The 26,400-nt window shown below is 35.2% G+C and overlaps 1 protein-coding gene across 1 annotated transcript; it reads right to left on the reverse strand.

Annotated features, from left to right (window-relative positions):
- Positions 1–2,468: 2,468 nt before the first annotated feature.
- Positions 2,469–11,804, reverse strand: LOC117326136. Its single transcript, XM_033882769.1, has 4 exons — positions 11,595–11,804; positions 7,780–8,700; positions 5,886–6,020; positions 2,469–4,990 (listed from the first exon to the last, which is right to left on the reverse strand). The coding sequence occupies exons 1-4, from the start codon at positions 11,760–11,762 to the stop codon at positions 4,433–4,435; spliced, it is 1,782 nt and encodes a 593-aa protein (XP_033738660.1). The 5' UTR covers positions 11,763–11,804; the 3' UTR covers positions 2,469–4,432.
- Between the last annotated feature and the right edge of the window lie 14,596 nt (positions 11,805–26,400).

Below are 26,400 nucleotides of genomic sequence, written 5' to 3' on the forward strand. Positions count from 1 at the left end.
AAAAAAACATACAAACAAACGGGAAACGTAAAATCATTGAAATAGGTCAAAAAGACTTACCACCAGCCAAACAAACTTGCACACTCACTCAGTCCCTCATGTACATGTACTGTCATACTCTCACAGAAAAAAAAATCCAGATCAAACAACAATCCATCGGTTGCCGGTGTAGCGTGTACTTTGCAAGTCCGTGAGAGTTGCAAGTTCCGCTTCCGGTACTTGTAAGTTTCACGGAGGGGGCACCGGTCGCCGTGAGAGTTGCAAGAACCGTGAGACTTGCAAGCCAGAACAGTTTGTCATTGGAACAGGTCATGAGTTGTGTGTTTTACGTCATTAAATATGTTAACAGATATTGCACTGTTACAATGATCGCGTTACAATGTCGGCGGCGACTGTCATTGCGTTTTTAGAATGACTGTGTACAAAATAGCCAGTGTAGGCAATATACTGTACCTGCATATCGATCGGAGTTAAATAAACTCTAAATTACGCCATAGGGTAATCTTACCTGCCGTGAAATATTGGTCAGATAATTATATATTCTACCTGCTGTTTTGCCTGAGGAGACAGAGGGAGGGAACCCCCGGAACAGCATGATCAATAGCCTACCCCTGACAACAGGAATCGGACTGTCGAGATGATGGGGGTGTCACCACAGGCAGCGACACTTGTTATATATCCCTGTCACATGTGGGCGTCACTGTATACTTTACATGAGCCAAAATCTGTTGTTTTTCTTTATTTGATGAAATTATTTATGGACATATTCCAAATGAATATTTATAAACAACACAGTTTACTGAATTGTAAATCATTTTTAAATAAAAATAGAAAGGATTAAATAAATAATCGCATACCTCATGATGCATAGGACATAGCTGTTTTGGTGATACATGTAGCTCTCATATTATTTGAAAACAATAACCCACATTAAATCCTGGTACCATGAGTATAAACTATGACAAGCTACAAAAAAATAGTATTTGGGTTTTTACCTATTTAATTCAGATATCTGTATTCAAATAGAGATGCATATGCAAGCACAAGTTGAATTAAATGTCAAAAATCTGTTTTAGAAAATATAAATGTTATATAAAAATTGCCGTTACCGTGAGAATTGCAAGTCGCCAACAAAAAAAAATCAATTGTCCATGTCTAAGGACATTTCACTGCATTTTTGTCACCCAAAGATACAAGTTCTTCATTCATGTTACCAGACACGGACCGAAAAAAACATGGAATTTACATCATTTTCAGAGAGAATGAACTCAAATATGTTCTTCGATGCCCACTGTATATGTAAAATATATGCTGTGTTTATTTGACCAAGAAGTATTTCAAATCACATGCTCTCTCGATCTCTCTCTCTTAAGAATTCACAATTAGCGGCTGTATGAACTGTCAGTTTAATTACCGAAATGGACAATAATTTACCCATATCGATATTTGTTCCAGTGATTTTGGAGAAGGCAAAATGTAAATAGTTTATGGATGCACAAGAGATGTCGCACGCACGACAGACGAAAGACAGTTAGTATAAGTTACTTGAGACTTTGTCTCAGGTGTCATACGAGTTACTTTATGCACTGCCATCCATTAGTTCTGTCAATGTGTAGGAAGTATTTTCAAATTCAGTAAATTAGATTTATTAATTAATCAATACCCTGATAGTGCTGAATTATCTCATTCTGGCTATGGAATTTCCTATGTGGGGGATAAAAAATACAAACTAATAATAGGTATACCACATCTTTTTAAAAAATTGATTTCATTATAGCCTGAATTTTTAAATTTAAGGGTTAACTGTAATATTTTTTTTTACATTATTGAGCAATAACGCAAAAAAACTGGGGTGTACTCTTTTCTTAAACCGCGAGTATGTTTATTTTGCTCCAGATATTTAAAAACACATCGATAAATACAAAATCCCGTGAATGATTACTCCGCTGACGTCACAGTATTTTTTTTTATGTTATGAGATGATAACATAATTTTCTGAGCCAATGAAAATGCTTGTTACAAGCAAAATTAAATTATATATATTTACCAGCGAATGTCCTCTTCATAGCCAGAATGCCAAAGAAGTCATTAGCAGGATAGTTAAAAAGACCATTTTGTCTGATATTACTTTTAAATATGATACTATTCTAAGTCAATTCATATTGATGATTGTAAAAATCCTCAACATGCAGGATTATTATTATAATAATGACCATTTTTCACTTCCCATGATGATCACTAAAGACATTGTTGTTCAGACCTTAATCTTTGGTAAAAGTTTTGATTCCAATTTAAAATGTTGATATCATTTCATCAATAAAATTAAACATTGAATATAATACATGAGCATTTATGTTGTTTTCTTTTCTTTTACAAAATGGAAGACTGAACAACTATGTCTTAGTGCTTTTAACACTTTCAAGATCCAAATAAATGAAAGCTCTGTTACAACATGACAAGACAAATAATTATGGTACTTTTCACATTTTATTCAGCACAAAGGAAAAGTTATAATGAATATTTCATTTGTCACAGCTACAAGCTACATAGCGAAGCAAGTGACTTAATAACTTTATATGTAAGTTAGAGAATGAAGGCCACACCAAAGTATTTGTAACTCCAATTGTTCCTACTAATGAAATTCCAAATAGACTTCATCAAAAGCAAGCACAGGGATCATACATCTTAGAAGTAGAACATCAAAGAAAACTTCACTGAATTTAATGTTTTAATATTTTTTATATATATAACATTTCTATAGTTTTTGAAATGTTTCCTCCTTTTTAATGACTTATATATCTGAAAAGTGTAACAGTCATAGCTTGACAAATGAATCATAAAATTTCATTTGGTGTGGCAATGATATATACAATTTACATATAATTCCAAATCTTGTGACACAAGAAAATATAATACAGATTCTGTTACAAAAAAGTAAATGTAATAGATGCAAAAGAAATCTACAAATTAACAAGAGGCCCATGGGCCTTAACGGTCACCTGAGATTTGAAATATTTCAGTTAATCTAATTGACCCTTTTTAGCCCCACACATCAGTCCCTGGGGGTCTGTCAGGGCCAACATGTGCATATCATTAAGCTGTCATCCAATGCTGATAATGTTAACAAATTAAATGTCAACAATTAAATGATTGTCAAAAATGTGGAAAGTCATCCCTATATAAACTATTGTAAAGTCTACCCCCTCCCCAGTAATAATATTAAAGTATTCATTGGACCAATCCAAAATTTTTTTGTGGTGGGAATATAACTATGACTATAATGCATTCCATGTTCACAAAAAAATGGAAATCTTAGGACAACTATAAAATGCTCAAATGAACAAAGGGTAGAAACATTCATATGAAACAACTTCATATCTTATATAAAGCCTATCAATTAATTTTCAAAATTGAGGCTAACGAGTGATCCCAGGGGAAAATTGGTACCCACAATTCAATGATCGGTTCTGTGTCACACTGATCTTCTATAACTCTCCCTTATTTTTTCTTTCTTAATATTCTGATTCAAAGAACAAATGGAACCTTCATGTACATGTGAAGTTTGAGAAACATCCCTTTTCAAGAAATAGTGATAATATAACAAACTTTAATTCTTCAAATCTAAGATGGGTGTCTGACGACCATTCTATTTTTCTCATCAAAAATCTAAATTGAATTGACACAACTTGATACCAATGGGAACCTACAAGCAAAATTTGAGCAATATTCCTTCAGTACTTTTCAAGAAATTATTTATATCCATTTTTCTAATTAACAGGAGACCAGGGGAATCTTGGTGTACACCATTGAACAATCTCTAATGGTTCTATGTCAGACTGATTTCATTACTTTTCCATTTCTTTTTTTTCCCTCTTCATAATCTGATGACAAGAACAAGTGAAGTTTGCAAAACACTCCTCCAGTACTTTAAGAAATACAATGTAGCTACAAAAATCTTCTAGTTCTCAAAATCAAAGATGGCCACCTGTCAGTCATTTTGTTTTAACACAACTGGGAACTAAGGGGAACCTACTCATCATGTTATAGAAATGTACCTCCAGTACTTTGACATAATGATAACAAGGATTGTTATGGACATAGAGATGATGGATGCAGGGCGATTTGAATAGTCCACCATCTGATGATGGCAGGATAAAAATAGGAATGATGTGACAAGAATTTTCATCACTGAAATAAACTTGTTCAAAAATAATGAAATTAAAACCTTTTCAGGGTAATACAATTTCCTATCATAATTATAATGAATACCAAGTTTCAAAGAGATTGTTAGAAAAATGTAGGAGATAACAAAAATTAACAGACAGATAAACTACACCATAACACATTGTTCATCAAATTTGACCAGTCCTAATAGAAATTGGAAGAGGAAGCTTTTCCAAACCAATTGGTAGCAATAATAAGCTATGAATGTCTATCTATACATGGCTTCACAGAAGCAGCATTCGTATTCCTCCTCGATGGCTGCCTTTGTCGGAATCCTGCAACACTTTGTGTGGAGCCAACGTCCACACACGCAACACTGGACCCATCTTTTGTGTCCTTTAGGTATCCTACAATCTGGCATGTCACACTTAGAGTCCGACTTTGCTGCTCCAGCATTGAGCAAAGATGCCTTAACATATTGTCTATATCTTTGGCAATGCACTTGTCTCATGACTGCTATGGGAACATCCTTGGCAATGCATTCCGCATTCATCAGGGTGAACACACCGCATGAATTACTGTCGGTCTGTTTGCTGCTTCTGATCTCCGGGAAGTTCCACACACCAAACTGTTCAGTAACATCTGGAAGTCTGTCCCGATTGGCCATGAATTCTGCCCACATCCTTGTCCATTTCTGACCAACCTCCCCATTCATAGAGTCCAGAACGTAGACAAGTCTTTGCTTTACGTCTGCAACCAGCAACACCCAGTGATTCCCATTGATGCATATTGGCAGGAATACATGAGTGTATTTGGAGAACTGAACCTGAAAATAACAAAATAGAATTGTAAAATTTCTGCTTAGTATATATAGACCATGGGCTGTAAGTTGACAAAAAATGCAATATGTGCCAAGTTGCATTCCAAATTTGGTCAGTATGTATTTAATTAGTCTTCAATTCAATCAACATTACATTTGATAAGCTGAAGGTAATTCTTTGTATCAATGTAGAAGATCCTTATCTGAGTTTCCTCTGGCCCTGACACTAACATTAAGTGAGATGTTAAAAGAAATTGTCGGGTAACATGGGTAAAATTAATTTTGACTTTGTTTTTCTTACATCAACACAGCATTTAAAAAGTTAATTTCTCCTGCTAAATAATAACAATTAAGTAGGCTAAGTACACATTTAAATATGCACAGCTAAAGACCTGATATGATTACAGTGGGTTAATAGATGAAAAATGATCATATGCATGTTTATACCACTTGTTTTTATCTTAATTCAACCATAACAACTGCTAATTGTAATGTGGTTCCGTTACACATGTCCTCCAAATGCCCCAGTAGTCGTACCAATGTGTTTGGCATCCCTCAAAACCCCTACATAGCAATTTTCATTCAAATCGAACAATATCTGAACTTCCACCAATCATAGGCCATGAAATGGAGGCCATTTTGTTAAATTGTGAAAATGAGGCTACGACAGTGACCGGTGTCCAATACCCAAATTCATTAAAATCAAAAAATATTTAAATTTAAATCTGTGTCTAATACCCAATTTCATTAAAATCAGATACTATTTAAATTTTGACCTATCAGAGGCCATGATGGCCATCTTTGATTTCTGATCTACCTTGCATACATCCATTTATGTGAGGAAAGAATAAAATTTAATAGCGAGAACATTATGGAAAGATTTTCCTTGTCCATTATTTACCTTCTTAAACATCCAGTGATCCAGGTGACCTTGATCCCATTGAACGGCTGTGTACGAGGGAAGGACATAAATGTGTCTGTTTGATTCTGATGTGTTCTGCTCCATCTTTTTCAGTGCCAAGAAGGAGTTGATGACCTGAAACAGCAATACAATATTACCTGTTAACATCTCATCTTAAATTCGTGGTATCTTACAGATCCATTGTAGAGATAATTAGAACGTAGACCTGACCGTCCAGTTTATGTTGTGATAAATAGAACACAGAGTGACCATCTAGTATATGTTGTGATAAATAGAACACAGAGTGACCATCTAGTATCTGTTGTGGTAACTAGAACACAGAGTGACCATCTAGTATATGTTGTGGTAACTAGAACACAGACCTGACCATCTAGTATATGTTGTGGTAACTAGAACACAGAGTGACCATCTAGTATATGTTGTGGTAACTAGAACACAGACCTGACCATCTAGTATATGTTGTGGTAACTAGAACACAGAGTGACCATCTAGTATATGTTGTGATAAATAGAACACAGACCTGACCATCTAGTATATGTTGTGATAAATAGAACACAGAGTGACCATCTAGTATATGTTGTGATAAATAGAACACAGAGTGACCATCTAGTATATGTTGTGATAAATTGAACACAGACCTGACCATCTAGTATATGTTGTGATAAATAGAACACAGAGTGACCATCTAGTATATGTTTTGTTATTAGAATCGAGACCTGACCATCAAAGATTTTTTATCAGCCGATACATGAAAATATCAATCTTGGAAGGAAAACAAGAGCTGTTGGAGAACAGCAAAGCTGGTCTCGCAAATGTTTGTCAATAAATAATTAAAATATATTAATTGGAATGTTTGGCAAATTGCATTAATAATATTTTTATTGTTTACTTGATCAGATTATGTTTTTTGAATTTTCAAAACCATACCAATTTTTATACATATATATAAATTATTCATTGACAAACATTCGGGAGACAAGCTATGTTGTTGTAGATTAAATGAATATATTAGATACAAATGTAATTGCTTTTGGACATATTTCTTCAATTTTTTGAAAAAATATTATCCTAATGAGAGTTGTCTACCTTGAAAAATGTGGACCGGTATAAATTGTCTAATGTGAGCATTTTCACATTGTTTTATTTTCAGTTTCACCCCAAGAAGGAATAGTGTAACTCCATAGAGACTCTTTTAACAAATATCAGCACCCTAGTACAATCATAAAGTGATGTGTTAATAGCTGTCAAAATTTGCACAAAAATTTTAAAAATGTGTTTTTTCCCCCAAAAAATCTTTCAGTTTAACTCTGGCAAGGGATAGCTTAACCCCCACAGGGAACCTAATACCATGTATTACTATGCCTTTCAACACTTACAACATAAACTTAACACAAAGTCCAAAGATTTAAAAACAAAAACAAAAAAACACAGATTTAAAAAGAATAAAATCCATCTTTTTTAAAGTTTTACACCAGGAAGGGATTGTCTTACTACATAGGGACTCTATTGCCAAATATCAGCACCCTAGTACAATTATAAAGTGATGTATCAATACCTTTCAACACTTGCACCAAAACCTTAACGCAAATTTTTTTTAAGTCCAAACATTTTCAAAAATCTGTTTTTTTCCCCCAAAAAAATCTTTTAGTTTAACTCCAGCAGGGGATAGTTTAACCCCAACAGGGATCATATTACCATAAATTACTATGCCTTTCAACTCTCGCACCAAAAATTTAACATTTTAAAAACCAACGCTGACGCCGGAGTGACAATTAACATAAGCTCTCACTCTTCTTCGAAGAGACGAGCCAAAAATTGCACATACAAATTTAATTCAATGCTTTTAAGCTGAATAATTAAGAACTGCTTTTACCTTGTCGTTTATCCACTTCCCATCCTCTAGAGTTGCCATGTCCACCGCCTCTAGTGTCTCGCCGCCAACTGTGAGTCTTTGTGTTGGGTAGAGTTGTGGGATCTCGTGAATGTCAACATCCTCAAGATGGCTTGGTACCTCCTTGAGTGTTTGTGCAATGGTCATCAGTGGCTGAAACTGATGACTGGCCATAACACATACTGCAGATGTAAGCATAGCCACTGATGTTTTCACTGACAAGTCCAAATCCAAATGTCTCAGATGAGGTAACAATAGTGTACCAAAGCACTCTAACTCTGCCTCCGATACACTGATAACCTCCTTCAAGAAACTCTGTTGTGGACAGTGGTGATATTGAAAACCTAAAGTGTTCAGAGATATCTTTGATAAGTTCAGTTCACTTATAAACTTAAAAAGTTCATTCAGACTGCCATCTGAACTGACATCTTCAATGTATTTCCCAACAGTGTCCTGCATACAAGAAACTGTACCCTCTTCAGAAGTATTGTCACAGGTGTCCTGCGCACACAAATCTGTCTCATGAGCGGTCTGATCTTTGAACAGTTTCAGGTGGTCTATGTTTGTTTTCCTCTTTAGAGTATGTCCTGAATCGTTCTGAAGAGTGGCACACTTGCCATCTATATTGACTACTTTATATGGACCATGGTAGTTCGGATCTAGATTTCCCTTCTTCTTTGTAGCAGCCTTCCTTGCATTATGAATCAGAACCATATTTCCCACACAAATGTCCTCATAACGCCTCCCTTTTCGCTGTCTTTCTTTGAAGTTTTTCTTTTGCTTTTCATGGGCTTTATCAATGTTCACCTTAGCTGTCTGGGCAATCCTCAGCGAGGCTTCTTCCCTCTGCTCAACATATTGACGTTTGGCCTCTTCCGTTGTTGTCGATGCCTCATGATCAGCCTGCAGTTAAAAGAAAACTATTATAAATGGAAATGCATCAATTGAAAATAGCATTCTCGGTAATTAAAAAAGAAAAGAACATTAAAATCTCAGAGCAAGGTTACTTCTTTTTTTTTCTTGCAAAGTACATAATTAGACTGACTCCCTTTTGTCATTTCATTCAATATTAACAAGCTGGAACACTTGCCCACTTTCTTCTGTTTGATAAGTAATGGAACACATTGAGTTTACTTATTGCCGTTTTAAACAGAGCCTTGAATTGAAACTCTACCAGGCCTATTTTTGAAACATTTACAACATGTACATTCATAACGAACGTTATTTCAACTAATTTCACAAATATATTACTATGGACACATATTACGAGCACATCATCATAACAGGATAAAAAGAAAATAATGTCCTTTCTTCGTCAACAATTCTGCGACCTGAACATTTTGTAGTGTTATAAACCTTTACCCCTTGATAAAATGATTAAGCTATATTATCCCCAAATATCCCATTAACTTTACTTCTCACCAGTTGCGCAAGAGTCCATTGTAACATAATTCCCTATAATGGATGTATTGAACAGGTGCATACCATCAAACTGTCATCCCAGGCAGATAATGTTAATCATGTTAGAATGAATCCCAATAGAAATTGAACAAGAGTATTTGATTCCACCATATCTGAATTTGAGAAGAAGATTTTTGAATTTGACCCTTTTTGGCCTTGCCCCTCTGGCCCCTGGTAGGTGGGGACCATATAATTCACAATTTTGGTTGACGTTTATATAGCCATAGAAGCTTCCTGCCAAATTTCATTGAATTTGGTTCAGCTGTTTAGGAGAAGAAGTCGAAAATTTTAATTGTTTACAGATGCACGACGAACAAAGCCGATTAGAATAGGTCACTTGAGACTTTGACTTTGTCTCAGGTGACCTAAAAAGTTGGAAATTGCCCCAATTCAAATGCAAAATAGACTGGCAGACTTGCACAAGTCCTGCGTTTTTTGTTCCTTTTTTTCAATTTATTTGTACATCCCTGATATAGTTTTACCATTCTGTTTGAGCTACACTTACGAAAAAAAATATCATTTGCACAATTGAAATATAATATTAAGATAAAAAGTTTTTATTTTGAGTATCAAATAAAAAAAAAGAACACACACAAATCTGCAACTTCATGTATACATTATAAAAGCATAGCACCTATATATTTTTAAAATTTGTTTTGAATGTTTTACTGCAGAACTATTTTTTCCTGGGAACATTTTTGCTAATCTTCTTAATAAAGCAACACTAAAAAGATAAACGGCAATAAATCACACCTACATGTACATGATGACATATCATGACTAGATTGGAACATCATGAAATGGACACTTAACTGTGATTAGCTTTTGAATGATTCTTCCAGCATACCAAGTACGACATTCCATAAAAATCTATTTATATTCAGTAAACCATAAGTAAAAATGGGCAATAAATCAATAAATTTCTATTGAATTAATGTCATTTTTAAACTCATCTAAACTTGCTAATTAAATGACAGAAGACTTGATATATCAAATGCAGATCTTACTATTAAACCTTATCTATCACATTCAAAAGGTCTGATAAGAAAATTAAAAATGGCAATAACTCTTTACATACCAATTGAATAAGTCTTATTTTGAAGTTGTCCTTTAAGGCTGAAGTTTCATCACAGTTATTTTCCAAATCTTCAAGATCTTTCTGATTATAAGGCCACAAACAAATTTTCCCAAGTTATCATGTTCACAGAAACAAATAGTAATTTAATAACAAAGGGCGGCAATTCTGCAAATTACTGTTCAATAATAAGCGTTTGTGAACTTATCTTGTTTACAAAGACCAACAATAATATTATTACAAAGAGCAATAACAATATATACAGAGTTTCATATTCATACCTTACGTAATATTTACTCAAGTTATCATGTTCACAAGGTCTAATAATAATATTACAAAGGGTAATAACTCTGTTGGTAATTGTTGTATAAATCCCAATTTTAATACTTGTCTGATATCTTATTGACATTACACTGCACACAAAGTTTCTACATACCGGTACTTAGTTGATATTTATTCAAGTTATCATGTTCACAAAGTCCAATAAAAATATTATTGCAAAGGGCAATAACTCTGTAAGTTACGGTTGAGTTATTCTGATTTTCGAACTTGTTAGAGATCTTATCAATCTTGGTAAACATTTACTCAAGTTATTGTGTTCACAAAGAAAAGCTAACAGACACGACACAGGACAAAAGATTATCACAATAGCAAGGTCACCATGACCTATAGTGATAGTCCATCAATCCATTAATTTTCAAGTAAAACTGAAATTAATTGGCACAACAAGGGACCATGGGGAATCTACAAATGCAGTTTGAGGAATATCCCTCCATCTGATGATGGTGGGCTAACAAGAAGTCCAGAGAGCCTGTATTGCTCACCTAGTTTGATTTGACCCAATGTCAATAAAATGTTCAAGTTAAATTCATTAATAGTTTTCTTTGTTAAGGACAAACAATGCTGTATATAGTTATGTCTCTAAGGGTATGAAAAGACCTGAAAATCATGTTTACAACATGATGGTGTTTAAAAACCCCAGGGCCTATTTCTATAACAGGGTTGTGTTTATTTCTTGATGACAAGCAAGGCTATATATGATAATGGGGTATGGGTTATTTGGTCAGACTCACCATTAATGCAAAATCTGTTCCTTTTTACCCAGGGATGTTTTTGATCAAATTTGGTTAAATTTCTATATATTACTTTATGACAAGTAGTGATTTAAATGTTGACATATGCTGTACTTTGTATGGCATAAGCTCTCTGGCCCTTCAAGCCAGGTGAGCTGAAAATAACAGGAAAGTGTACTGGAACTAACCTGTAAGTTGTTTCCAAAGTCTTTTGGGAGCTGACTTGGGTACCTTGCTTCTCGGCCATACAGAAGAAAGAATGGACTGTACTTTGTGCTGGATTGTGGTTTGGTTCTCATGGCAAACAAAGCTCCATCCAAAAAGGCATCCCAGTTAGTCTGATGCTCATTGACCATCTTACGCAGAGTACTGAAATAATTATACAAATTTATCACATAACTGACCCATCCTGCCGTTAAATAATGTAATACACCCATATTCGATTGGATGACATCATGAAATGAAAATAAAGATTTAAGATGTTGAGAAATTAGGGATAAGATTCTATGTCAATTATGTATGAGCAGTGGATATACATCATCCACCCTCTCCCCATCCCCTTGAAGGATCGAGGGGCTAGTCCAAATTTACTGTAGGATATACAAGAAAGTCACAATTTCAATAAAACACCAGAAGATATCTATAAGATACCCGTAAGATATTCTATCCCTAACAAGATGAGCTGTTGTAGAACAACATAAGTCATATTGCAAATGTTTGTCAATAAATGATTTAAATATATCAATTGGTATTGTTTTGCCAAACATGTCAAAAAGCATATTAAATTCACAAAATATCTTTCAGTTCAACTCAGGAATGTGATGGTTAAACCCCACAGGGACACAGATGTCGAATATCAGTACTCTAATACAATTTTTAATGCTGCATTAATGCCTGTTAACACCAAAAGATATCAAAAAGCAGGGTTTTTTTTCCAAAAAAATGTAAGGTTAACTCTGAAAGGGGATAGTATAACACTGCAGGGACACTAACACCACATATAAATGTGCCTTTAAACACTTGCATCAAAATGTTAATATTGAAAAACCAATGCCAATGATATTTGATTCTGCCATGTCTGGGTCTGGGAGAAGAAAATTTTGAAATATCAGTTAATTTGACCACTTCTGGCCCCACCTTGAGGGCCCTGGGTGGTGGGGATTATACAATTTAAAATTTTGGTTAAATTGTTTAGCCAATAAAGATTTCTGTAAAAAATTCATCAAAAATGGTTCAGGAGTTTTTGAGAAAGAGATGAAAATGTGAAAAAGTTCTTGAGAAAGAGATGAAAATGTGAAAATGGTTACTAATGATGGGCAACTCCAAATTAGAAATGGTCACTGAACTTGACCTAAAAATAGGGGCAGAGATCAAAAGCAAACCTAGAGAAATTTGATCACATTTCATTGTTTGAACTTTCCAACTAAATTGCCCTTTGATTTTGATTCAGTGACCTTGATCTTTGGACAATTGATTCCTTGTTTAATTCCAACTAAGTTTGCTTACTGTATAAGGTCTAGGCAAAATGGTCATTAATAAAAAGCTAGATCTTGACCTTTGACCCAGTGACCGTGACAGTTGGCAAAAGGATTCCTTTTTTACATTCAAACCAACTTTCATTTCTTATCTCATGAAAAATGTAAATCAGTGATAACACAAACAAGAGGCGGTCACCTGATTTTTTTTTTAAATATTTCAGTAAATTTGATTGACACTTTTTGGGATCAGTCAGGGCCAACATGTGCATACCATTAAGCAGTCACCCATGCTGATAATGTTAACAAATTTATAGTGAATTTCAAAACAACTAAAACAAAATTAATGATAGTCAAAAATGTGATTTCCCTATAACTAAAGTAAAGTTTATCCCCTCCCATGGGGCAAATGTGAGAACCCAGGGCTAGGAAATTCACAATTATGGTAAAGCACCTTAAGACCCTTCCATCTGTGAAGAGTATTTGATTCTACCTTAATTGGGTTGTAAGAAGAAGATTTTTGAAATTTCAGTCAATTTGACCCTTTTTGGCATGCCCACCAGCCCCTGGGCATCAACCAGGGCCAACATGTACATACCATCAAACTGTCATCCTATGCTAATAATTTGAACCAAGTTAGAATGAATTCCAATACAAATCCAACCAAAAATAGTCAAAATGTGATTTCCTTATAGAAACTATAGTAAAGTTTACCCCCTCCCCAGGGGCAAACGTGAGACCCCAGGTTCATGAAATTCACTATTTTGGTAAAGCACCTTCAAGACCCTTCCATCTATGAAGAGTGTTTGATTCTACCATATCTGAGAGTAGAGAAGAAGATTTTTGAAATAATAGTCCAAAATGTGATTTCCCTATACAAACTATAGTAAAGTTTACTCTATGAAGAGTGTTTGATTCCACCTTATCTGAGAGAAGATTTTTGAAATTTTAGTCAATTTGACCCTTTTTGGCCCTGCCCCTCAGGCCCCTGGGGGATGGGGACCATATAATTCACAATTTTAGTTGACCTTTAGCCATAGAAACTCTCTGCCAAATTTCATTGAATTTGGTTCAGTGGTTTTGGAGAAGAAAATGTAAATTGTTTACGGATGGACGACACACGACACACGACGCACGACACACGACGGCAGATAAAAGGCGATTAGAAAAGGTCACTTGAGACTTTGTCTCATGTGACCTAAAAATGTAACTTTGACCTCTACACCATGACTTTGACCTTTGATCAGTTCACATCTTGCGTATTTCACATCTTTCACATCTTGTGTATTTGCTTCATCATATGATTTAATGTTTATAAGTAAGAGATACATATATTTGACCTTGACCTTTGACACCAAGAGCTTAGTTGGCAAACTACTTTAATTCTGATCAACATAGCTTAATTGTGTTACAACACAAAACTGTCAGTTCTCAAGTACTTTGAAAAAATCATTCCGCTTAATTCTTATTACAAGGTATTGTTTGAATCCATCAAAAATGTTGTACTATTAAATCAATGATCAATGCCATTACTATATCTTGTGAAATCTGTAATGTATTATGTCTTTTAAATGTTGTGAAGATTGAGCACCTAAAGACAATTTTTGCCATAAGGAAGAGGGTAAATTTCAATTAGTGATGTGAGCCAGGGTACGAGGTAACAACACAGCCAATTCCCTTCATTGACATCATTAGGGAGTTTTAGCCATTTCATGAGTATACCTATATCAGAGAGTAAATGAGTTAAACAATGAGATCTCATATTAAAATACCTTGATTTGCTTTAACTCAGGTTTCAGTCCTGGCTTCAGAGGGTCTGACTTCTGGCATGGTTCACATGACTTGATCTGTGTGATAAAAAATCTTTGTTTTACTTTTTAACAGAACTCTAATATTGAAATAAGAACAAACTCCATCCAGGAATGCAGACACTTGAGCACTGAAAACAATCTTAATATGCCCATATATAGATGTGTGCAAGTGAATTTCAGTGAACAAAAAATGATTCATATTTTCAGGAAACTTGTATATTTGAAAACAAGAGATCCCAGAGGGATCTTGGCGACCACCATTGAATGATCTTTATAGGTTTCATGACAGATTGATCTTCTCTCTATTTTTCCCTTCCTCTAATATATTACTAATCTGTGTAAATTGAGAAACATCCCTCCAGTACTTTTCAAACAAGGGGAAGCTACGTATGAAATTTGAGATTAAGCGATAATTGCTGTCTGTCGGCCATGTTGTTTTCAGATTGGTCCTAAATGCAATATCAGGGAACTTCAATTGTCAGATGGTGGGCTAAATAAAGTATGAATTCTCAATTTTCTTGTCTATAGGACATTTTTGTTGACAATGTTGGACGTTTTTGTTGTCTACAGCATAGACATGAAGTACATATACAAGTGTACTAGATATACTACATGTAGCAATTATTTAAGTCACACCTTTGACCTTGATCTCTGACCTTGAGATCAAGGTCACCAAACTCCAATGACACTTCACTTTAGAAAGGGTGATGAAGCTACATCTTAAATGACCTTAAGCTTATATCCTTTTATCTGGACGAGACGTTATTATTAAAACTTATTTGCACTTATTTTACCTGTCACAGTGACCTAAAGTCATTTCATTGCAAATTGGTGATCATGCTATAATTTCATCAAATAATGTCAAAAGTTTAGAAGTCAAGCTCAGACAATACCAGATCAGAGACTTAAAAAAAAATCAATCAAAATACATATTTAATTGTCTTCCTTAATTCCCATTTGAAACATACTGTAATAACCAAATTACAAAACTGATCAACTGCATTATATTCAATTTACTTACATAGTCTTTCACTGTGTCTGTTAGTCCAAACCACCAATATCTGGCCCTTATGGATTGGATAGTCTTGTTTATTCCGCTATGTCCACCAAAGGCACTACCATGGAATTCAGCTAGGATGGCTTCTACTCTGTCCCTTAGAAGTACTTCAGCTCCATTTACATTTCCAGGTATAAACCGATACAAGACATCACCTGTTAAATAGCAAGCATTTCCAACAACTTAGTGAATATCAAAGATAATTCTCAAAACACACTATTAAATTATTTATGGACTGTGACAGTATATCAACTCAATACAGTAATAGGAAGCCAACGGGAAAGACTAATCAGTGTCAAATATGTCTAATGTCACTGTTTTAATGGTTTATAATGGTTATTAAGGAATGAGCCAATATGATCCAACCATGAGAAATGCAAGCCAGTGTTAAATATGTCTAATATCACTGGTTTAATGGTTTATAATGGTTATTTAGTACTCAGCCAATATGATGCAACCATGAGAAATGCAAGCCAGTGTTAAATACGTCTAATATCACTGGTGTAATGGTTTATAATGGTTATTTAGGAATGAGCACACATGATTTGGCCATGAAAAATGCAAGCTAGTGTTAAATATGTCGAATATCACTGGTTTAATGGTTTAAAATGATTATTTAGGAATGAGCACACATGATTTGGCCATGAGAAATGCAAGCCAGTGTTAAATATGTCTAATATCACTGGTTTAATGGTTTATAATGGTTATTTAGTACTCAGCCAATATGATCCAACCATGAGAAATGCAAGCCAGTGTTAAATATGTCTAATATCACTGGTTTAATGGTTTATAATGGTAATTTAGTACTCAGCCAATATGATCCAACCATGAGAAATGCAAGCCAGTGTTAAATATGTCTAATATCACTGGTTTAATGGTTTATAATGGTTATTTAGTACTCAGCCAATATGATCCAACCATGAGAAATGCAAGCCGGTGTTAAATATGTCTAATATCACCGGTTTAATGGTTTATAATGGTTATTTAGGAATGAGCACACATGATTTGGCCATGAGAAATGCAAGCCAGTGTTAAATATGCCTAATATCACTGGTTTAATGGTTTATAATGGTTATTTAGTACTCAGCCAATATGATCCAACCATGAGAAATGCAAGCCAGTGTAAAATATGTCTAATATCACTGGTGTAATGGTTTATACTGGTTATTTAGAAATGAGCACAAATGATTTGGCCATGAGAAATGCAAGCCAGTGTTAAATATGTCTAATATCACTGGTTTAATGGTTTATAATGGTTATTTAGTACTCAGCCAATATGATCCAACCATGAGAAATGCAAGCCGGTGTTACATATGTCTAATATCACCGGTTTAATGGTTTATAATGGTTATTTAGGAATGAGCACACATGATTTGGCCATGAGAAATGCAAGCCAGTGTTAAATATGTCTAATATCACTGGTTTAATGGTTTTAAATGGTTATTTAGTACTCAGCCAATATGATCCAACCATGAGAAATGCAAGCCAGTGTTAAATACGTCTAATTTCACTGGTGTAATGGTTTAAAATGGTTATTTAGGAATGAGCACACATGATTTGGCCATGAAAAATGCAAGCTAGTGTTAAATATGTCTAATATCACTGGTTTAATGGTTTAAAATGATTATTTAGGAATGAGCACACATGATTTGGCCATGAGAAATGCAAGCCAGTGTTAAATATGTCTAATATCACTGGTTTAATGGTTTATAATGGTTATTTAGGAATGAGCACACATGATTTGGCCATGAGAATGCAAGCCAGTGTTAAATATGTCTAATATCACTGGGTTAATGGTTTATAATGGTTATTTAGTACTCAGCCAATATGATCCAACCATGAGAAATGCAAGCCAGTGTTAAATATGTCTAATATCACTGGTTTAATGGTTTATAATGGTTATTTAGTACTCAACCAATATGATCCAACCATGAGAAATGCAAGCCGGTGTTAAATATGTCTAATATCACCGGTTTAATGGTTTATAATGGTTATTTAGGAATGAGCACACATGATTTGGCCATGAGAAATGCAAGCCAGTGTTAAATATGCCTAATATCACTGGTTTAATGGTTTATAATGGTTATTTAGTACCCAGCCAATATGATCCAACCATGAGAAATGCAAGCCAGTGTAAAATATGTCTAATATCACTGGTGTAATGGTTTATAATGGTTATTTAGAAATGAGCACAAATGATTTGGCCATGAGAAATGCAAGCCAGTGTTAAATATGTCTAATATCACTGGTTTAATGGTTTATAATAGTTATTTAGTACTCAGCCAATATGATCCAACCATGAGAAATGCAAGCCAGTGTTAAATACGTCTAATATCACTGGTGTAATGGTTTATAATGGTTATTTAGGAATGAGCACACATGATTTGGCCATGAAAAATGCAAGCTAGTGTTAAATATGTCTAATATCACTGGTTTAATGGTTTAAAATGATTATTTAGGAATGAGCACACATGATTTGGCCATGAGAAATGCAAGCCAGTGTTAAATATGTCTAATATCACTGGTTTAATGGTTTTAAATGGTTATTTAGTACTCAGCCAATATGATCCAACCATGAGAAATGCAAGCCAGTGTTAAATATGTCTAATATCACTGGTTTAATGGTTTATAATGGTTATTTAGGAATGAGCACACATGATTTGGCCATGAGAAATGCAAGCCAGTGTTAAATATGTCTAATATCACTGGTTTAATGGTTTATAATGGTTATTTAGTACTCAGCCAATATGATCCAACCATGAGAAATGCAAGCCGGTGTTAAATATGTCTAGGTAGCAGTATACAGTAATCAAAGTACTGAAAGTACTGAAGACACAAACGAAAACAAATTATTTTAACTGCTTTTGTTTAGTGGGGACATGGTCAACTTTGTATGGAACATCACCAATACCTTATTAGGACTAGGACAAAATATTGGCAAGAAAAGAAATTCATATCTACTTTTGATTGCAAGTGCGTCTTGGCAGCTAATTTTCAGAATAGGTACTCGGGTAATCTTATTTGACATCTTCAATGGGTTAATGTATACGTAGTTGTAGATGTAATATGAAGGTCCTAGATTACCTGTAAAATTAATGAGGCCTTTCTTTTCAAACTTTTGAGGATCCCATGCCTATAAGCGCTTCACAAATTATCATTATCATTAGCATTTGAAAAAATATTTATACATTTGATGTAGCGCCCCATCTAGCTACCAGCTTTTAGATAAGAGAGAGCTCAGGTTAAAAACATTTGTGTGATTGTTTTAGGATTTTATCGTGTGTGCGAGCCCTGGTTTGAATGATGTTATGTCAAGGTTTTGAATGATATTTTGTGGCAGATTGTTCTATCCCTTCAGTGCCTTCTGTAAAATAGCGATAACAAACTTCAATTGTCAAAATACAATATGGCTGCCTGTCGGCCATGTTGTTTTCCGATTAGTCTCAAAATGCAATATCCATAACTAGGCACCGAGGGGAACCTACATATAAAATTTGAGAAAGATCCCTTCAGCACTTTCGGAGAAATAGTGATAACAAACTTCAATTGTCCAAATCCAAGATGGCTGCCTGTCGGCCATATTGTTTTCCGATTGGTCTCAAAATGCAATATGCATAATTAATGTAAGCACCAAGAGGAACCTACATATGAAATTTGAGAAAGATCAATTCAGTGCTTTCTGAGAAATAGCAATAACAAACTTCAATTGTCAAAACCTAAGATGGCTGCCTGTCGGCCATATTGTTTTCCGATTGGTCTCAAAATGCATTATGCATAACCACCCACCAAGGGAAACCTACATATCAAATTTTAGAAAGATCCCTTCAGCACTTTTTGAGAAATAGTGATAACAAACTTCAATTGACAAAATCAAAGATGGCTGCCTATCGGCCTTATTGTTTTCCGATTGGTCTCAAAATGCAATATGCATAACTAATGTTAGCACCAAGAGGAACCTACATATGAAATTTGAGAAAGATCAATTCAGTGCTTTCTGAGAAATAGCAATAACAAACTTCAATTGTCAAAACCATTCTCTCTGAAAATGATGTAAATTCCATGTTTTTTTCGGTCCGTGTCTGGTAACATGAATGAAGAACTTGTATCTTTGGGTGACAAAAATGCAGTGAAATGTCCTTAGACATGGACAATTGATTTTTTTTTTGTTGGCGACTTGCAATTCTCACGGTAACGGCAATTTTTATATAACATTTATATTTTCTAAAACAGATTTTTGACATTTAATTCAACTTGTGCTTGCATATGCATCTCTATTTGAATACAGATATCTGAATTAAATAGGTAAAAACCCAAATACTATTTTTTTGTAGCTTGTCATAGTTTATACTCATGGTACCAGGATTTAATGTGGGTTATTGTTTTCAAATAATATGAGAGCTACATGTATCACCAAAACAGCTATGTCCTATGCATCATGAGGTATGCGATTATTTATTTAATCCTTTCTATTTTTATTTAAAAATGATTTACAATTCAGTAAACTGTGTTGTTTATAAATATTCATTTGGAATATGTCCATAAATACTTTCATCAAATAAAGAAAAACAACAGATTTTGGCTCATGTAAAGTATACAGTGACGCCCACATGTGACAGGGATATATAACAAGTGTCGCTGCCTGTGGTGACACCCCCATCATCTCGACAGTCCGATTCCTGTTGTCAGGGGTAGGCTATTGATCATGCTGTTCCGGGGGTTCCCTCCCTCTGTCTCCTCAGGCAAAACAGCAGGTAGAATATATAATTATCTGACCAATATTTCACGGCAGGTAAGATTACCCTATGGCGTAATTTAGAGTTTATTTAACTCCGATCGATATGCAGGTACAGTATATTGCCTACACTGGCTATTTTGTACACAGTCATTCTAAAAACGCAATGACAGTCGCCGCCGACATTGTAACGCGATCATTGTAACAGTGCAATATCTGTTAACATATTTAATGACGTAAAACACACAACTCATGACCTGTTCCAATGACAAACTGTTCTGGCTTGCAAGTCTCACGGTTCTTGCAACTCTCACGGCGACCGGTGCCCCCTCCGTGAAACTTACAAGTACCGGAAGCGGAACTTGCAACTCTCACGGACTTGCAAAGTACACGCTACAACGTCATACAGACTATGGTGTGAGTAAAACAAGAGTCCAGCTGACCGGGACCGCACCGGAAACCATAATGCATCAATATAAATATTGACTTAAGATCCGGTTTACATGTATGCAAACTATCATTATAGAGATTATCGGGTAAGTACATTTTCAAGTACAGTAAATCAATGCTGTATCTGCTCATATTTTTTATGCCTGAATTTAATCACACTAAGCTTCATTTTCTTTGTACGTTATTATTAATTAGGCCATAATATATGTCAATGATTAGGCTAATATCCAAGTACATAAGGTTAAAACATTAATTATACTTAAAATATTGGACAAAGCATACCAAGATCTGGACCAAGGATAACCAAACAGCACACATATACTCTTTAATTGATAGACTCGTATTACTATTTGGTAATACAGTTAAAGAACTGTATAAACATCATATATATATAAAAATCATCATTATTGCCAACATAAATCACCCAAAAGAAAGCTAAATGCCTATATACATGGATGTTACATTCCTTAATAAATGAAAACATCTCTATATATGTAAATGTACTTATACATGTATAAGATATTACTTTAAGGTATTATACTATCGGATATTACTTTAGCTTACAACACAGCTATATACATGTATATATATATATCAAATTATTATTGGAAGGAGTTGCACTCTCTTCAAGATTATATACCAATTACTATCTTTATTTTGTACGAAGATAGATACATGCCCTAAATAACGTAAGTAGATTCACATGTACATAATTGTGAAGTTACCATAGATCCATACAGTACAGCTAAGGAGTAAAAAAGAAAAATAATGGGCTAAAGAAAACCCCTAAAAAATGCCACCATAATTTTACTATTTTATCGGACTGAGAAGAGTATACATACTTGCATTAACTAGTATAAGTATTAATCCAGTTTCGACTCGCATTCATGAATAGCCTCAACACTTCACTATATATAAGTACATTTTAGGAGTAAAACTAACTCTCCTCTGTGTTGAACATAATACTGAAGCTATATTAATTTGAACTACCCAGAATATTAAAATAATTCTTTATATAGATTACATATTTTTGTAAAACATATATGTAAATGCATGCATATCTTAATCTATATTTATGTATTTTATGAGTCAAAAGTTTTACAGAGTTCACTTGTCCTTGAAAGATTGCACAACGGAAATATTAATAGCTCCTTGGGAAGTTTCTGTCATTTGTCAAGAACTCCTCAGTCAGTTCTGTTGTGTAGAGAAGTTGTCTCTTTTTACCATTTTTCAGCAATACAAAAAGTTTACCCTCCATACTCCAGGATTTCTCAACACAAGGTAACTCATAGGCCAATTTCAGTCTTTGTTGGTTAATCCTAGTGAGGTCCTCTGTGATGACAATTCCTGACTTTTTGAGAATTTTTCGGTTCCTGATAATCTCCATTTTCTTCCTTCTATGTGTAAATTTACATATCAGATTTCTCGGTCTTTGTCCAGTATACGGTCCAAGTCTGTGAGCCGTATCAATATCAGCCTCAGTAATTGGCACCTTCAATTTGTTTTTCACAAAATTAACTATCTTTTCTACACTCTGTTCTACAGTTTCATTTCTGTTTTTATCCTCAAGACCAATTATTCTAATAGAATTTTTTCGCCCTTGTTGTTCAATATCATTGTCAACCCACTCTTGTTTTCTTTGATTTTCCTTTAGGTCAATAACTTGTTGCTCCAACAGGGTCACTTTCTTATTAAGAACATCATTTCTTAGCTCTAAGTCCATCACTCTACTTTCAAGCCTTTCAACAAGATCTCTATTTTCAGCTTTCATCTCATCACCGAGTGCCCTTATCTGAGATCTCATGTCATCTTTAAGTGAGGCTAACACTACGCAGATTTCATCTAGTCTTTCATCAGTTGATAGTTTTCCGGATTTTAAATTAGCATCACTCAATCTGGGGTTATTATTTTTAGCAGTTTTTCCACTTGTACTACCACTCCTTAGATTACTAGCAGCCATGTTGGAAGTAGACAATAACTGAGGTAGAGTTCTCTTCAATATAAATATCAACTGGTCAGTATTTATGATACAGGAGAGAGTCACTTATGACTCCAAATCAAAACATATGTAAGAATGGCTGTTTGACTGCTCAGGTAGAATACATGCTGATCAAATTGTCTATAACATTGTTGTGTTTACCTGGCTGATGGTAGTCTTTCTAGTGTGGTCACTCAACCATGTGGAGTCCTGATCATCAGTCTAGTATTTTGAAATATTTTGAAGCTCATCAAAATCACCTTTCCCAAAGAAATTCACTGTCCAGTGTATGCACATTCCATTGTGAAGTATAATCATTAACCACACCTCAAACTAGAAGTTAAACAGTTGCTGATTTTTTCAAGTAAATAGAGGTTTTGATAGAGCACATGAAAACAAACTCCAACCAGGTCCTCAGTGACCTTGACCCTTCTGAGAGATTTAGCGATAATGGCTGTCTGTCCGCCATGTTGTTTTCGGATTGGTCCCAAAATGAAATACCAGGGACCAAGGGGAACCTACATATGAAGTTTGAGAAAGATTCCTTCAGTACCTTCTGTAAAATAGCGATAACAAACTTCAATTGTCAAAAACCAAGATGGCTGCCTCTCGGCCATGTTGTTTACGATCCGTCCCAAAATGCAATATACATAACAACAGACCAAGGGGAACCTACATATGAAATTTGAGAAAGATCTCTTCCTTCCTTTCTCAGAAATAGCGATAACAATCTTCAATTGTCAAAATCAAGATGGCTGCCTGTCAGCCATGTTGTTTTCCAATCGGTCCAAAAATGCAATATGCATAACTAGGGACCAAGGGGAACCTACATATGAAATTTGAGACAGATCCCTTCAGTACTTTATGAGAAATAGCGATAACAACCTTCAATTGTCATAATCCAAGATGGCTGCCTGTCGGCCATGTTGCTTTCTAACTGGTCCAAAAATGAAATATGCTTAACTTGGGACCAAAGGGAACATACATATGAAATTTGAGAAAGATCCCTCCAGTACTGTCTGAGGATTAGCGATAACAAGAATTGTTTACGGACGGACGGACCACGGACCACGGACGTAGGGCGATTTGAATAGCCCACCATCTGATGATGGTGGGCTAAAAACGACATCATGAAGTCGGACGTCACAGCTGATGACATTGTATATAATTGTACAGTCAGATTTAGTTATCGGTCCTTTCATGGAGTTCGTAGACGGTAGATACTACATGTATGCTATATTATGGAAATTTCATTTTCTTCGTACGATATATCAACGAATTGTTTGGTGTTAATTGAAGGGCATTTTTATTGCGTTTACGGTGGTATGTACGCAATGGGATACACATCGCCCCACTAACAAACACGGCGAGTTACTGGTAAACAATAGCAGTATCTACAATGCACTATATTAGAGACTCTAGGATATCCCGAAACTTCATCACTAGCCCTTCAGCTCTGGGTTGCGAGTTCGAAACCTGTCTGGAGCAGTTGCCAGGAACTGACTGTAGGCCGGTGGTTTTTCTCCGGGTACTCCGGCTTTCCTCCACTTCTAAACCTGGCTGTTAATAGGACGTTAAACAAAATAAACCAAACCAAATCTCGGCCAGGAGATAGAAGAACTGCGAACTCGGCCAGGGGACAAAACCCAAAACATTCCTCACAGGAGCGAACGCTCGACTCAAAGGCCAAAAGTAAGGTAGCTCAGTGTCATAAGAAAACGTAAGTTGCAAAGAGGGGAAAATTCAAATTTAGTTGAATCGTCCTAAATCATGAAATTTGGGCAACAAATACGATATCAGATCATAACAGAAATAGACGACTGTACATCGTCCATACCGCGATAGGAAATAATTTGAATTGTATTTAATCGTTTACTTATGAAATGATTGAAAGACAACTTTCAGAAATACACATATATTTTGGTAAATCTGCAGTGTACTCCAACTGGCCTCATTTAGTTTCAACCAATCAAATATTAGAAAGAAGATTTTATCTTGTAAGTCCAATTTGAATTTTATCATTTATTTTTTAACAAAGAGAGTGAAAAATGGCGTTCCCAATTTCGTTTTTTCTTTTCTTTCTGTTTCATATATCTACCGTTACGGACTTGTTGCAATTAATCTAAGGTTAAGTGTTTGTTTTTAACCATTTAAATTGATTGGGTTATGTTGGGAACATGGCGACGTCGAACATACAAGGCACGGAAGTGCAGATTGAGCACTTTTAGATATAACGGGAATTAGGTAGGCCTACATGCTGAGCTCTGCATAAACATCACGATTTCGAGGTCACAAAGAGCTATAAAAATCTTTGGTTGGCAGCTTGCCAATACATTGATAAAGGAATCAAAGGGCATCATGTTCCCCGTACCTGTACAATAGACAATACCCTTTATATAAAAACCTATTGTCCATGTGTATGTAATTCATATACTGACTTTGGTTCGGTTGATTCTAACATGACATTGACCTGGGAATTTTAAAATTCGGTAAAAAAACAAACACCCCTGTGTTCTTTATAACAAGGATGTAATGAACACCACAGTTCACTTCATTTGCACGATTTTCACTTCCCTGCATCAGTCCATGGAAGCAACAAAATTGACAATCAATCCTTAATTAGCCAAATCTACCCCTTTCCCAAGGCATGTTTTGTTCAATGTCCAACATGCACTAGCAGATCCAGGAGGGGGAAGGGGTGTTCATGGGGGTCAGGAACCCCCCCCCCCCCCCCCCTCCTTTCGGAGGAGGAATTTTTTTTATAGCCTTAACAAGAGGCCCAATGGGCCTGTATCGCTCACCTGGCTCTACAGCAAATTTGCAGTTGATTGAGGTCATTTCTACAGATACTATGCTGATAACAACTTTATTCAAATATCAGAGTAAGCTAGGTTTATTCATGTCAATATATTTTTTAGTCCTTCATTCCAGCATACTATTGGCCTAAGATCGGGTCTTGGCTCTTGGCTCTAAGCATGCTACAGACAGGCCCAATATCAAGTCCCTGGGCCTCTTGGTTATTGAGAAGAAGTATTTTAAAGATTTTAACCTATTTGACCCATGTGACCTTGAATGAAGGTCAAGGTCATATATTTGAACAAACTTGGTAGCCCTTCACCCAAGCATGCTACAGGCCCAATATCAAGTCCCTGGGCCTCTTGGTTATTGAGAAGAAGTCCTTTGAATATTATAACCTATTTGACCCATGTGACCTTGAATGAAGGTCAAGGTCATTTATTTGAACAAACTTTGTAGCCCTTCACCCCAGCATGCTACAGGCCCAATATCAATTCCCTGGGCCTCTTGGTTATTGAGAAGAAGTCGTTTGAAGATAATAGCCTATTTGACCCAGGTGACCTTGAATGAAGGTCAAGGTCATTTATTTTAACAAACTTGGTAGCCCTTCACCCCAGCATGCTACAGGCCCAATATCAAGTCCCTGGGCCTCTTGGTTATTGAGAAGAAGTCATTTGAAGATTATAGTCTATTTG

Source organism: Pecten maximus, chromosome 4 (genome assembly GCF_902652985.1).
Source record: "Pecten maximus chromosome 4, xPecMax1.1, whole genome shotgun sequence".
NCBI lineage: Eukaryota > Metazoa > Mollusca > Bivalvia > Pectinida > Pectinidae > Pecten > Pecten maximus.